The sequence below is a fragment of the Mus caroli genome, chromosome 14 (assembly GCF_900094665.2).
Source record: "Mus caroli chromosome 14, CAROLI_EIJ_v1.1, whole genome shotgun sequence".
In the NCBI taxonomy this organism is placed as follows: Eukaryota; Metazoa; Chordata; class Mammalia; order Rodentia; family Muridae; genus Mus; species Mus caroli.
In genome coordinates, this window is record NC_034583.1 from 65,753,539 (window position 1) to 65,769,598 (window position 16,060).

The window sequence follows — 16,060 nt, forward strand, 5'->3', positions numbered from 1 at the left end:
TCAAACTATTCTCTATGTCTTCCACATGGTTAGGCGCCTCTCCTCAGCTTCATGCCTCCAAGTCTGGGGCGAATCTCCTCTTCCTTCTCTCCTGAGTTCAGCTACCTGCTGGTTCACATCCCCTCAGCAATCCCGGTAAGTCTCCACTCACTATTTCCCAGAATCCTCTCTCTTCCTGCCAGTGCCCCACCTCCTATCTCCTGCCTCAGCTCTTTGGCCATCAGCATCTTTATTGACAGGGATGGGCGGCTTCTGTATGCGAGGGTGCCTGGTTCCTCAGATGACTTGCTGACCTCATGCCTTCTTCTCGGTTTGGAATTCCACCTTTGTTATACACTTTCTTTCACTGTGTGTATGGCTTTGGTCCATGACCATCTTGGTCGTTTGTTCCCTTGACTTCCCCTCAAGTTCACTAGGCTGCTTTCTAATATTCTCCCTTTTAAAAGAATATTATATACACTGGAGATGTGCTAAGAGATTTTACGTACTTCCTATACAAAGGTCAACTATGTGAGACAATACATAATTTGTCTGACTGTAGTTATTTTCAGTACGTATTATATGTGTACATATACCAAAACAGACTAGATTCCTGACATATGTACATGATGTGCACTTTGACTCAATCTTTTTACAGCCACAAATATGGGTAGTATATTCACAGCCGCAAATATGCGTGATATACTTTTCAGCAGAGTCTGAAATCATACAAGTTAGAAAGTAATTTAAATGTCAGTGGAGGGCTGATTAAATATTCACACTCCATTAATAAATATCATAAATAATGCTAATATCAAATTAAACCATAAACATGGCTGTGACAACAATTGCATTCCCTGTGAATACTGGAATACTGTAACATCATTCATTAGCGTGAACACAAGGACTCTCTGTGGCTGACAGGGCACCATCTCTAAGATAAACTGCCCATGCTGGTAAACGGCCATGTATAAAACAGGGCATGCAGCATTTGTGAGTTGTAGAGGGTGTTCCACACAGTTACTTAGTTGTAACTATTTCTGGAGAGTTAAGAAACTGGTGAATGCTGCACTTTCTAGACAATGGCCCTCTGGTCAGATGGACGGAACTGGCTTCTCACTATAGACCCCTCTGTGCCTGCAAAGACTTGAATGCATTCAAATACACACACACACATGCATGCACATACAGGTAGATGTGTGTGTGTGTGTGTGTGTGCGTGTGTGTGAGTGTGTGTGTGTATCCAGATAAACAATATATGTGAATATACATGATATATCATACATACACTATTGAAATATCCAACTCTGTATGTATAAAGGCATCTCCCAGGACATCCACATTCTCCCTCTCAGGACACAATGGATTTGTGCTTTAGTCAAAGACTGAAGCGACTGTCAATTTCTGGGCAGCAAATGTAGGAAAGAGGGGTGTGAAGCAAATTTCCTTTCCTGAAATTTTAGGGCCATCACAGAAAGAACAATTCTCTGCAGAAGACACGCAGATTTTCCTGTTCCACAAAGCAGGAAATCTACCCAGAAAACACGCTGTTTCTGAGCGAGTTCAGCTCAGAAAATCCCATGAAGTTCACAGAGAGAAAACCTGGCCATGTAGTCTGCCGACTGGAGTGTTTACAGTGCAGACTGCTTGCTGTCCTTGCCTCCTATCTCCTCCATGGTCTCCCGGTGTGGAGGAACGGTCAGCGGCTTCCTCCCATTACTAACTCTGAGAGGATTCATCCACAAAGCCTCTCCAAAGATGGCGTTAGTCCTAACCGCTGAAGGGAAAAGCCTTAATTCTTGCTCATTTTAAATTGGGTCTAATATCTTGCTATTCATCTCTTTTTGTTGTTTGTTTGTTTGTTTGTTTGTTTGTTTGCTTGCTTGGTCTCGGGGTTTTGTTGTTGTTTTTCCTTTTGGAGACAGGATCTTCCTATGCAGGCTCAGGGTGGCCTAGAACTCACAACCCTCTTGCCTCAGCTGCCAGTGTTAACCTTTCAACCACAGGGCCTGCCTTATCATACCCATCTGAAACTGTTATGGCTGGGTATGGTTTTGAGACAGAGTTCCATGTAGCCCAGGTTGACCTTAAACTCTCTACATAGTAGTAGGTGGTCTTGAGCTTCTGATCCCCCTGCCAGGTTCAAGGCAGGGACTGGTGGATCTGGTTTATAGGTTTGTGAGAGCTCAGTGACCCTCAGACCTCGATCTTGTGAACACTAAGCAAACGTGCTACCACCTGAGCTATCTTAAACATGATGTTTTTAATTTATTATTCTTTATATACCTTTTCAATGATCCTTTAAGGAGTTAGGATATATATATATATATAAAACAAAGAAAATTCTAATCCAGTGGTTTCTCGACCTTCTAAGGCTGTGACCCTTTAACATAGTCCCTTATGTTGTGGTGACCCCCAACCATAAGATTATTTTAATTGCTATTTCATAACTATAACTTTGCTACTGTTATAAATCATAATGTAAATGTCTGTGCTTTTCCATGGTCTTAGGTGACTCTTGTGAAGAGCTGTTCAACCCCCAAAGGGGTTGTGACCCACAGGCTGAGAAACACTGTAAGCTGTTGACCATGGGTATCCGCCATGAACAGGTCTTCACTGCACCCAAATAAGTCGACCTTCATATCCACCAAGCTACTGACAACTCCCCACCCCATGCCATAAGCTCCTGTATTTCTAGATTTGTGTCAGTTTCTACATTAGAGGGTCAGAAATCTACACACAGCCTAGACTCTCCCAACGCCTACACAAAAACAGCTGCCTCCTCAGTCAGCAGTGTGGAAATTAAAACAAAACAAACAGTCTGTTGGGGTTAATTAACGTCATGATGAATTATTTACACATCCGTCCAACATTTCCCAAGTATATGCTCTCGACAGAAATAAAAAGCCACACACATTCAAGGAGCTTAGCCATTTAAAAGAAAACTGAGGCACGATCACAATAAACCATGGGGATATTCCAAACTACGTTTCTAATATGGCCGAGATCGAGGACTGGAAAGAGGGCTCAATGTTAGGAGCCTGTACTGCTCTTCCAGAGGTCCTGAATTTGGTTCACAGAACCCATATTGGGGCTGACAATCAAATGTAACTCCTGCTCCAAAGGACAAGCATTGTTCATACCCACACACAGACATAGACATAATTTGAAAATAAATAAGATATATATATATATATATATATATATATATATATATACACACACACACATAAGTTTTAAATCAGGCTGAGTCCTGGCTGTAAGGTCAGATACATCTAGTGAAATCTGACTAGCACTTGGCAGATGCTCATGCAAACTATTAAGTGCCTTCAACTTACGGGTAAGAACAGGCTTGGGTGGCTTGCCCAAACCACAGTGGTAATTCCACAGCTTTCCCCAGGAGACCATCCTTCTTCATGGAATGATGCCAACAAGACCAGGGCAACAAATCAATCTTCTAGTTTGATTCGTCCAAACTACAACCAAAATATAGCCAACATGGTCTCTGAGCAAGGCCAGAGGGAAGCTGAGTCATATCTCTAGCAGTAACAGAAAAGCACTGGGCTTCGTAGGTTTTCAAATGTATGGCTGCTTTTTCTCTGTGACTCTTAGCATTGTTTAATTCCCAACCTTGTTAGTGGAAGACAGAAAGAAGAGTACAAAAATGTGGATAGGCCGCCACCTTCTCCTCCGAGCTTCATGTATGCTCTAGAGAAAATGAAAAGATGCCTAGAAAGGGCAGTAAGCCTGAGCTGAGCTGTTTGCACTCAGGGTATCAGGTTACAGAATAAAGTCCAGTCCCAGTCTTTCCTGTTACCTGAAAACCAAGCACTAAACCAAGGAAGAGAGGGAAGAGGGCAGGAAGGCAGGAAGAAAACCTGAGAACCAGGCTTGGATGATGGTGTCCCAGCACTCAGAGGCCAGCTGTGGGCTACAGTGCCTACTTTCTGTGCCCTGCCCCCCCTCAAAAAAAAAAAAAAAAAACAGAAAGAAGAGGAGGGTGAGAGAGGGCTAAAGAATAGAGGGAGCAGAAGGGAAGGGAGAGGAAAGGGAGAGGTCAGAGAAAGAGAAAGGAGTGGGAAGGGGAGGAGACAGGGAGGGGAGAAGAGGAGAGGGGAAGGGAGGGAGGCGGTCCAGAGAAGGGGGGGGAGTAGAGAAGAGAGGAGGGGAGGAAAAGTAAATTTAGGACTTAGCTATAAACAAAGGCACAGGACAGTAAGCACCCCTAACCTAGGCTCCTAACAGAAGTCATCAGAGCCCAAGCAGACACCCCCAAAGTCTGAGCAATAAATGTTCTCCACTCCAGAAAAAACAATCGCTCTCTAGACATGAAGCAAAGGCTAAGAGGGCAATTCACTTGTTAATCTCCAATGACAAAATCTAAAAGCAGGCGGTACACATTGGTGAAAGACTCAGGAAGACCTGAGCCATGCCATGAGAGATAAACAGGCTTTGCAAGGGACCGTGAACTTGGAGGGGTGATTTGTGTTTGTTTTTTGGTTATTTACAGTTCTCAGGCTTCTATAAATACAGAGCAGATATCAGTGACTCCATTTAGGGCTGTTTCCCTAAGTAAAAACCTCCCTAGAACCTCTCAGCCTGTTGGCGTGTTAGAGTCACTTCAGAAGCCTGGGGATCACGACTGGAGCCATGGGGATTCTTGGGGTATCCATATGATGCCCCGACAGTCTACAGGGATGAGCATCCCTGCCCGGTCCCACCATGGAGAACAAAACCACTACGACAATTTTGAGCCAATTTTGAAACAAGCTTTCATTAAATACTGGCCAGGATGATGGACTCTGGCCAGGTCTATTCCGGGGTTCCCAGAAAATGGCCACGAGTCACATTTTACAAAGGCTTATAAAGGCAAACCCATAAGGCCATGTATTTCCCACCACATCCAATCAGGGGCAAGCATATATCCTGACATATGTCCTGCCTCCGAACCTCCCACCTACATGTGATCAGGGACATCTGGTGAGGTTGGGTCAAGTTGCTTTGGGTAGCAAACACTTCTTATATAAATAGCCCCCAGCATTTCAGGGTGTATCTGTCTTAGGGCAAGGGGCTTACAGGTTAGAGACATTTTTGTTTTATGTATCTCTTAGGCACAGTACTTAAAACATAACTTTGGGAGAGTGTGTGCCCAGAGACAGGGCTAATCCGGAGAGGATGTTGGTTTGGACACACAGAGAGTCCCATAGCAGGATCCAAAGGTGGGGCTGAAAATACTGCCCGAGTTGGAGTCAGCCCTCACTGGATCTGAGCCTTACTCCCATTGTCTTCTCAGCAAGTTTCCAATACAAGCCGGGCAACAAAAATCTAACCAGGAATGAAGTTGTACATATTTTGAAAGAGCCACAGACATGGAAAACTAAATTTTTTCCTTCCTTTGTTGATATGTGTGCTCCACACCAGTTGTCTTCCTCACTTGCTCTCCACCTACTTATTTTTTGGAAAGACTCCCCTCCTCCTCTGGTCTCTGTTCTGGGCTTATTTGGAGCTGACCAGGAAGCCCCAGGGAGCCTCTTGTCTCTGCCCACCCCCTACACACCTTATTTTTAAAGTAGGTGCTGGGGATTGAACTCACACGTGCGCAGCAAGTACTTCTGAGTGACCCATCTTCACAGCCCCCTCTTCTTTCCCTCCTTAACAATAACGAGGCAAGGCAGATGCCTCTGTAATTCCCAGTAAGGTTCAGACTAGTAAAAAGCAGAACTAATTCCCAGCTGTGTGAACAGTCACCAAAGCTTCCTGAGAGCCCTTTCTCGGCTCAGCCTCAGAAGCCGAGCTCTCGGAAAGATTGACTGTCCATCTGAGTAAATCTTGTAAAAAGAAAACACCTTAACAACTGGCCTGTTTCTAAGCCTGGTCAGTAGACATTCCACAGCCTTGTAAAAGCTATGTGACCTCTGATCAGGTCTTTAACACATTTTCCAAATGAAGGGACGTCTCCTGGATGCCTCTGTTCTCTACCCAGCCCAGGAGGGCAACTGTCCTAGCTGGAATCCCACCCTGGGGTCTTGCTCTGCAGTGAAGAGTCAAGTACACACCAACACAAACACACTCGGGCAGCAAACCGGCACCCCTAAGACACGGTCTGCCCACATCCGCTACTTAATTGAAGTATTCACACGAAAGCCAAGCAGCCAGAAATAAAACAATGAGGATCACGCTGCCAAAGCAAGCATTGCAAATCCCTAAAATAAAGTGGCCAAAAGAGTAAAAATAAGCAGGGTAGAGTAGGAAAACAGTACGTGGAACCCAGTGTGCAGTCAGCAAGATTGAGCAGAGGGACGCTGTTTTTGTATAAAAAACGGAAAGTGGTAGTTCATGAGGAACGGGTTGAATCCCTCATGTGCCAGCAATAACATCCGAAATCTGCAGCCACTAGCATCCTCCATGTACAAGCTCTGATGGGCCAGGACAGCTGGGGACCTTGTGGGCCATATCCTGTTGGTCAGAAGAAAAGTCCCACTCTTGGAAATCACTATCATGAGCCGTTTCAGGAAACCCAAGTAAGACCATAAACATACTACCATGTAATTAACTTCAGAAGCCAGCATCCCCTTCCTAATCCAAGAGGGTTGCAGCCCCAGACTCCCAGGAGATACCTAAAGAGCCCAGATAGTACTGGGCCCATCTATCCTTTTATTCTATATGTGTGCCCATGATAAAGTGGAATTTACAAACTAGGCAAAGCAAGAGAATACCAATAAGGGGAGAGAGAGAGAGAGAGAGAGAGAGAGAGAGAGAGAGAGAGAGAGAGAGAGAGAGAGAGAGAGAGAGAGAGAGAAAGTAGAACAGCTTCCATAACAAACTGTGATAAAAAGCTGTGTGGCTTTGGTCTCTCTCTTGAGGGGGAAGGCTTATGTTATTTTTGGATCACAGCTGACAAACAGTGACTGAGACAAGATAGTTAGGAACTACTGTTTCAGTACCAGCCATGAGGTCCTGTCAACTGGGTGAGATGTGTGCCCATCACAGGGAAGTCCAAAGCCCTGGCTCACTTGTGCCTAAGACCTTGTACCTCCTAATGCTCTGGAAAGCTCTTTCTACTTTGATATTGTGGCTCCTCCTGAGGACAGGTTGGGTGGTGGGGTGGCCTGGGGTCACCACCCTTCTCCAATTAGTTAGGCAAGGTCTCCTCTATCTCTCCACCTGAGCTTCCTCGCTGCCCCACAAAGCCCCCTAGCTGGGAAACCTACTTCCTATTACTCTCCACACACATAGGAGTCCAGCCCCATGGTTCAACACTCACCCACAGGAGGGGCATTAGAATAAGGGAACAAGGCTCCAGGCAATGTTGAGTCCTGACTCTGAAGATTTTACCACCAGAGACTTGGAGCACCAAACAGGCAGAAATAACAAGCAAATTCCTAAAAGCCTGGAGAGAGTCCAGCTCTCAGGCATATATCTCTGAGATCCACCAAGAAGTAGGTCTCTCACTGATAAGCTCTCAAAGTTTTAACTATCAATCACCACCATCTTCTGTCCCATGGTTTCTTTTTTCCCTTAGCACACAGATAGCTATTTAGTTGTGTATGGTGGTTGCCTATTTAACTTCGTAAGTTCTATGGCGGTGAGGCCCCTGAGACACACAGCTAGAGCTCTGTGAACGTTGCTGAATGAATGCAATGTCAAACGCGGTTGGAGAGCAGGTTCTTGGGCCACCTTGTGTAAGTAACTTCAAGCCCTGTCCCTACCACTCAGCTCAGAAGACTTGGAAATCTGACAAATCTGCCTATGCCTCTGTTTCTTTACCTGTAACTTGAAGACAAGAATAGTAGCTGCTCCAGAATTCTTGAAAGGGTTGGACAGGGCCATTCAGAGTAAGCCCTCAGAGTGGTGCCCACAGGGAGCAAAGGGCTCTAGGGAGGATAGAGACAAACACGTTGCCCTGTCTTATTCCATTAGATAGTAAGAAATAAGGTCTGAGTTACAAGTAGCTTAAGATTAAACTGGCAAGCATATTTCATATGAGATACCAGCAAACTAATTATACTTTTTAAAATTAACTATGCATATGTGATATATATATATATATATATATATATATATATATGTATGGGTATATGTGTTTTATTTGAGAAGAGGGTGTCTGAGACAATGTCTTATTATTTAGTCTAGGCTGGCTTTGAACTTACGGATTTCCTGCCTTAGCTTTCAAAGTGCTGGGATCACAGGTACGTGCTGTGGTGTCTGGCCAAACTACTTATGCTTCTGTATAATGAGTGGGGGAAAAAAATCTTAAAAACCATTTTGATGGCTTCTCTGTCCACTAAATCGCACAACAGTTTTCTGTCCCGCCATCCATTGCTCAGTCCACCTATCCCTCGGCTGGCTCCTCGTGCTGCTAGCCATGTGCCAGACTGGCTCGCGGCAGATACTTCTGGGGAGTGAAATGATTCAAAGGGAACAGACAGCAACAGCCCGAGCTCAAGGGGCTACAGCTGACCCTGGGAGGTCGTGGCTCACAAGAAAACAATCTCAGTGTGGAAAGAAGGTGTACACAGCTCAGTGGGGTGTGTACAGGTGCGCACAGGGGCACAGGTTGCTGTAGGAGTGAGCTTTCTCCAGATGCAGAGGAGCCTGGGATTGCCTGGTAGGTGCAGCATAACTTGGGGCAGCTGCTCAGTGGGTGAGGAGAGGCGCAGAGACTGGGATTCTCAGAACGCAAGGAGGAGTGAGGCTCCAGCAGTTCTGTGGTCTTTCTCTGGTATCACATATAAGGACTGTCTCACTGATGAAGCGGAGCAGCTGACATCAGAGCAGCAGTTCTGGCACACAACTGTTAAAGACTAATTCCTAGTGACTAACGATTCTAACAAGTGCTGCAAGGTGAGCTGTTCTGAAGTACAAAGACCATGAAGCTCTCAGATGCTAAGGCCTCTGCGGCCTTTTACTTTATCAGCACTGTAGACTTGCTATCGAGGAGGAAACATTGCGTACTGTGAGAGTGCTGACAGAAAGACTGGTCCTTAGCCACAAAAGACAGGGTAATGTGCTGGGGAAACCACAAAAAAGAGCTCCTCGTAAGAAACCAATGATACCAGAATTATTTTCCCAAGGTCTTTGCTTTGGTTGGAGATCTCAGAAATCAAAAAGAGCATTAAATTCCTATTAAGCATCAGTCCTCCAGGATCCACGGTTAATTGGGCCCTTTTACTATACACAAAATGGTAAATACAAAAACAACAATAAATAAATGACATACACTGGTACATACACTGGGCATAGCAGCACGTGTCTAAACTCCCGGCTGCTCCCGATTCTGAAAAAGGAGGAGTCCTGGGGCCTGGAACAATAAATAAATGAAGCAGTACATACACTGGGCATAGCAGCACATGTCTAAACTCCCGGCTGCTCCCAATTCTGAAAAAGGAGGAGTCCTGGGGCCTGGAAGTACCAGGACACTCTGCACACTTTTCTTCCCAATGATAAAGATAAAAAGGCAAACAAGACCACTGAGAAATTCAGTCCCTCCCATACCCGAGGCCAAGTTCATACAAGGCAGCATATAACATCCACATCTATTACAAACAAACAAAACCGCTAGTATAGGCAAATCAATATGATCATTTTTGGTTTTCTTTTCTGCAGAAAAAAAAAAAAAGCAGTGTGAACGGTGCCAGGGAGGAGAGCACATACATCAGGCCTTTCCCCATCAAAGATAAAATTATTCCCCCTCTAAGAGATCAATGAATTTGGAACAGAAGGTGTTAGCGCCACTTTAAATGGTTCCAAGACAGGGACATGAACCTTTTCCTTTGATGTGGAGAGAATTTCAGGCTAACTAGCGACTCAAGAAACTCAAGTAATGGCTCATGTCAAACACGAGAAACAGTGACGCTAGCAACAGCATCTTGAAGTGGAAATCACAGGAGACTCAGAATTGATCCCACATGGGATCAATCACATCAGTAAAATGAATCTCAAACAAGCAAAACATCAAGAAGTAACCACTGCGCCCATTTCAATGTGCTCCTTAAAAAGCCGAAGGGGGGAAAAATTATTGCCACCAAAACCCTCAAAGATATTACCAATAATACTCCCATGCAGATAAAAAAGATTTAAAACTACTATAACATACTTAAGTGTAATATCCTTCAGAAAAGAAAAATTTTATGTAAGACTATTTGAAAATCTATAGCAATTTCCTGTGTACATAAAAGTAAAAAATTTATCGTTAATGACATATTATAAAAATGTTCAGCATTAGCCAGGCAGTGGGGGCACACACCTTTAATCCCAGCACTCAGGAGGCAAAAGCAGATGGATCTCTTAAGTTCAAGGCCAGATTGGCCTACAGAATGAGTTCCATGACATCCAGGACTATACAAAGAAACCCTGTCTTGGGGGGAGGGGGGGCGGTTCAGCACCATAAAAATTAAAATTAAAATTTCATATATATGTTCTTAGAAAACAAATCATCTTAGGAACATTTTTAGAGAGGATACAAAATAATGAATTTCATTAAGACATTTTCATACATATACTTTTTGTTTGGTGAAATTCAAAAATCATCTTGGTAACCATTTGGATGAAATAAGACTTTCAAATTTCAAATGAAGTTTAAGAAGGAGGGAGATAGGCAATTAAGTACCCTTGTCTGGTTTGTAAAAACTGAAGAGTTACTTGATAAATATTGACAGTGTGCTTACCACATGCCAGAAATAGTTCTACACAGAAGGCAAGCACAGCTGACGTCATCCATACCCCAGCCTTCCAGAACTGACATTCTAGGGAGGCCAGACAAACCAACCCAGCAGGTAGAACCAAGGACAGAGAGCCAGAAGCCCCACAAGCACAGGGAGGGCTGGGATTTTCAAACCCAGTGACCAGGGAGGAGCTCACACACGATCGATCGAGAGCTGCAAAGATTAGCAGACGTGTCCCAGGACACCTAGGAGCCAGATGCTTTCCTCCAGTGAAGGGTCAGTGAGTGCCCTAGCAATGGGGACAGGGTGGCAGACTGAAGGGTCACTGGGGAAGACCGTGTGGTTCTGGCTGAGAGAACCCATGTAAGACAATAAGAACAGGACGCTGACGAGGTGTCCGGTGACCTGGGGCTTCCAACAGCTGCAAATATCCAGCACCCACTATCCCTTGGAATGTTTAACCAGAATCTAACTCGTTTTTTAAAGGACTCTCATTAGAAGTGTATTCAGCCTGCAGGAACCAGGGCACGGAAGGAGTGCAGTTAAACTTAAGTGCTAGATGGACAGAGGAACGGAGAGACGTAACACACAGTGGTCAGGCTCAGCTCGTGCCTTCTGTTGTGCTTTGACTGTGAAATGCCTCCCATAGCCTCATGTGTTTGAACACCCCGACCCCAGGCTGGTGTCACTGTTTGGGAAGGCTGTGAGACTTACAGTGGGTGGACCTTTGCTGAAGGGAGTGGGTTATTGAAGACAGATGTCAAGGTTTTATAGCCTGATTCTACCATCCTGAGGGCAGATGCAACATGACCAGTTGCCTCCTGCTCCTTACACCACGCCTTCCCTGTCATGGGGGGACCGAGTCCCTTCTAACTGTAAGCCAAAATAAGCCCTTCCTTCCATCCTTAAGTTGCTTCTTGTCACATGTTGTCATAGCAACAAAAAAAGTGAGTGTCATCCTCTGAAAGCCTAGCTGGCAAGATTTGCTGACATAGCTCTGAGAGAAAAAGAGTAGCCAGCTGTGAGTCCTGCAGGAAAGCAGGGAGTGACCACCCTCAGGAGTCAACTTGGGCAGGCACTTGGTGCAGGTCAAGGTCACTGGAGAGTTGTTAGTAGAGACGTCCACTACATACACAGGCAAAGATATGAAGCAGGGAAGCAGGCGAGGTGAGAACTTGGGAGACATTATTTGGAGGGCTGTGGGGACCTAAGTGGCACAGTTAAGATCTCTCTCTAGAGAAACCACCAAGGAACTTGGTGGAAGCATGAGAAGAGAGTGGAGCACTAGGCCCTGAGTCACTCGACACACAGGGGCAGGGCAGCACAGAAGACAAAGAAAGGGTCTGTGGGGGAGGGGAAACCTCATCGAATGGGATGAGTGTTTAACTGGCGAAGTTCCTGTTTTGCAAGATGCAGAGTCCTGGACACTGCCTTCACAACAATGCGATGTACTTCATACTCCTGGACCTTGCAAACATTTACACTACAAATTTATTTGTTTCTTAGAGAACTGTCTATGTAGGTCTGGCTGTCCCAGACCTTACCTTGTAGACCAGACTGGCCTCGAACTCAGAGATCTACCTACCTCTGCCCCCTGATTATGTCACCATGTCCGACTCTACAGTAAACTTGAAAGTGCATCCTATAGCTATTCTACCACAACCAAAAACTTTTAGAGGAGAAGTCACAGTGGGTTTAGGTAAACCAAAATAAAATGGCGCAAAAGAGGCTTTGTATAGGGAGGAAATGCATCAGCATGTTTGCATGCTGACAGGAATAGCCTTAGGGAAGGGAAACACACTTTAGAAGAGAAAGAACAGAGCTGACAGGCCTAAGTTCTAAAGCAGGTAGCTGGTGGTGTGCCCTCCCCAGGACCACTGATGGTCCTCCTACAGGAGGCTAGCTGGTGGATACAGACACAGATGCAGATAACCGAGCTTGTGACTGATGAGGACAGAGAGATGTTCCTTCTGAGGTCCGCCAACCCAGCTGGGAGTGTGGGGCATAGAGAAGCTTCCTCCCAAAGCTAGAAGGGGAGTAGCGAAGTAAGAAGCAGTCAACAGAGAGTGTTTGGGCAGAGATCACAGCAGTACAACGCACCATGGGTTACCACATGAGTTTATGGATGAAGCATGAAACCGTGCTGATGGCCCAGGCCCTTGAACAAACCGTTATACAATTAATTCACTGCAGTCTTTCGGTCGGACACATTCAACCTCAGGACTTTTGCTCACCAGCAAGCTCATCCTGGGATCTGGGAGTGCAACACAGTCATATGACACTTGCCTTTACTGAGCATGTGTAAAGAAAGCCCTAGGTCTAACCCCCAACCATGATGGGGGATGGGGAGATAAAAGAAAAAAAAAAAACCCTCCCTCTGGAGATCATGGAAGGCAGCTACTCAGTAGAAGGTCATGAGTACTGAGGGGAAACCTGTAAGTGCCTTCCCACTCCAGCAAAAACTACTACAACATTCCCACAATCACACAGCCATTTACTGAGATGTCATTTATGAGCCACATATGCCATGTTAGTATATACGGACATGAGTGAGACTTAATTTATAACCTATAGCAACACTCAGACTGATGGAGAAGGCAGACAGTCAAACAAAAGAGAAAGTACAGAGAGTTAGAGGGACATTTCTAAACATGGTAAAAATCCTGCTTGGTTGACAAAGGTTGAGGAAGGTTTCCAAGAAACATGGACCTGTGTGCGGATGAGTCTCTGGAAAAGTACCTGGGAGCCTGCCAGGGCAAGCGGGGTACTCCTCCTTGGATCACAGGCACAGCCAGGGTGCAGAATGGAAGGACGGGTAGCTCTCTCAGAAAGCATTACTACTCCCCCACTCCCCCCCAGACCTAAGATAGTCATCAGGGATGCACAGAGAAACATCTACATACATCCTTGAGGAGAATCAGGGGAAGGAGCAATGTGGAAACGGATGAAACAACAGACAAGAGAGCCATTGGTGAAGCAGCAGCGTTAACAGAGCTTGGCCATCAGTCTAATCTGCAGCATATCTCAGGCTTCCAGCCTACACAGGACAGTGCCCACAGGTGTACCACTTGCCAAAAGAAATACAGAAAAAAAATTTTTTTTAAAATTAGGGGGTGACGGTGGGAGAGGAGTCACCATGACATTTGTTTCTACTAAACTGACTTAAGAGCATCATTGGGCAGCCAAGTAGAGGGCCTGTTTTTTCCACTTGACTTGGGACTTAAGGTCCATCCACAGGAAGTGTATTGGCACAATGTGGGCTAGGAAGATATCAGTATATGGATAAGGAGTGTCATGGTGCCCCAAGAACATGTGACCAAGGAAGGAGCCTACCAGCAGCCTCTACACCATGAGGCTGATACCTTTCTCTGGCACAACTTTTCAAAGCAAGAGAAAGTGCAAGATTGTGAAATGCATACCTTCTGCCCCCAGGCCCAGTGTGATCGCTCCCTCAGCATGCTCTGCACAGGTATCCCTTAATGCAATAATGACAACAGTGTTACCCCAATACCCTGAGTCCCCGACCCAGCACATGTACCTGAGTGATGAAATTTAATTAGACATTCTTCACTTACTTTTAGAAAACAAGTATGATCTATGCTTTAGAAATAAGAGTTTGTTCAACTAAACTTAAGGTTACTACCAATTCCCCAAAACAACAACATGGATCGTAGACCAAAACACCAGGCCAACTTAAAAGCTAGGCTCCTTCCATGAGATTTTCCCCTTGGCAACAGTTTTTTTTTTTTTTTTTTTTTTTTTTAAGCCCCAAACTATGAAACAAAGAGTAAACTGTCTAAAAAAGTGCCTGATTTTCCCATTTTCAAAGTTCACATTTAGCTAAGACAGTGTGGCTAAGAAAGGCATGTTTGTGGTGGCGACTGAATACAGTATTGTAAGAACATGAATTTTAAAGCTAGCAAGAGTTGATTCGAACAATTCCTATCGCCTTTTTGCAAATGAACTTGGGTGTCTCTTGCTGAAGCAAAGAACAAGAAGGCTGCTCACTGTAAAGTACAAACGAACTCACACCATTTCCCCCCCAGAAACATGGCTTGGCTTTTCGGGGGCAATTCAAAGTGCTATAATTAACTGACATATTAGGTTCACACATAAAATTTCCAAAAGATTTAAATATAAGCGAATGCTTACTGTTCGACTATGGTTTACCTTTTTTCTCACTTTGAGCACATACCATTTCTTCATCTTGAGTTCCTTCTAAGTAACAAATAACTATTACAACATCTTAAGAAAAGAAATTTTCTTTAAGACTCTGAAAAGAGCAAAATATATTCAGAAGGCCTCCCCCTTTCAAGTCCACTGCATTGTTTTATATATGGATATTAAGAGACTTTATCTTTTTATTATGAATCCCGTATCATCTAAATCTGTTTTTAAAAAAACCTTCTCTCCTGAAGTCCAAATCACAGTATTAGCACTATGCTCAAGTCACACAAAAATGATGCGAAATTATCTGAGCTTTGCAATGAGAATTCTGTGTTCACAGCAAAGGAATGGAAAGTAATTATTCCGTGTGTGTGTGTGTGTGTGTGTGTGTGTGTGTGTGTGTGTGTTAGTGTTATATAGGGCATGCTTGAGACACAAGACTCAAATGCATCTTAAGTAGCCTGCTTATAGTGTGAGCCACTTTGTTTGGTTCGTTGGTTGATTGGTTGGTTTCTTGGTTCGTTGGTTGGTTGGTTGGTTGGTTGGTTGGTTGGTTGGTTGGATTATTTTAAGACAGGGTTTTTCTGAGTAGCCTTGGCTATCCATGTGAACCTCTGAGTAGCCCTGACTGTCCCTGTGAGCCTTGTTTGTTTGTTTGCTTGTTCATTGTTTGGCTGATTTTTTTTTTTTTTAAGATAGGGTTCCTCTGAGCAGCCCTGGCTGTCCGTGTGAGCCTTTTTAGCCACAACCATTGCTGAGCACTCACCGCACAGCCTGATGAACAAAAGAGCTTTCCTAATTCTCAATCTCATTTACAGACAACCTTGCCAGGCTCCGTGGCACACTCCTGCAATCCCAGTACTCACACGGCAAAGACGGGAAGATGGTGAGTTCAAGGTCAACCTCGACTAAGAAAAACTTAGTAGGGTGTTTCCCCTTACTTACAAAAAGGAAAGTGGGACGTGGAATGTTAAAATAACTTGGCTTATAGGGCACAGCTTAAAAGTCAAAAGGTTTTAAATGTACTGAACGCCATCGAACTGTACACATAAATAAAAATGTGTAAAGTGGGGGATGGGAAGATAGCTCAGCCTGTAAAGCGCTGTATAGTCAGCATGAGGACTCCAAATGGAATAGCCAATACTCAAGTAGAAGCTGGCACCATGGTAGATGCCTGAAATCCCAGAGTAGGGGAGGCAGAAATAGGCAGGTCTCCAGCCAGTCTCAGTAAGCAATGAACTCCAAGTTCA

The 16,060-nt window shown here is 44.7% G+C and overlaps 1 protein-coding gene across 9 annotated transcripts in view; it reads right to left on the reverse strand.

The window, feature by feature from the left end:
- Positions 1–16,060, reverse strand: part of Lrch1 (leucine rich repeats and calponin homology domain containing 1) — a 185,350-nt gene that overhangs the window by 102,275 nt on the left and 67,015 nt on the right. The window contains exon 1 of one of the 9 annotated variants that reach the window (XM_029468715.1): positions 3,318–3,614. The exons of the other annotated variants lie outside the window; for them this stretch is intronic. Coding sequence (XP_029324575.1) covers positions 3,318–3,387 — 70 coding nt within the window. The 5' untranslated portion in view covers positions 3,388–3,614. Of the gene's footprint in view, positions 1–3,317; positions 3,615–16,060 lie in introns of those variants that run through there. 9 annotated transcript variants of the gene reach the window in all.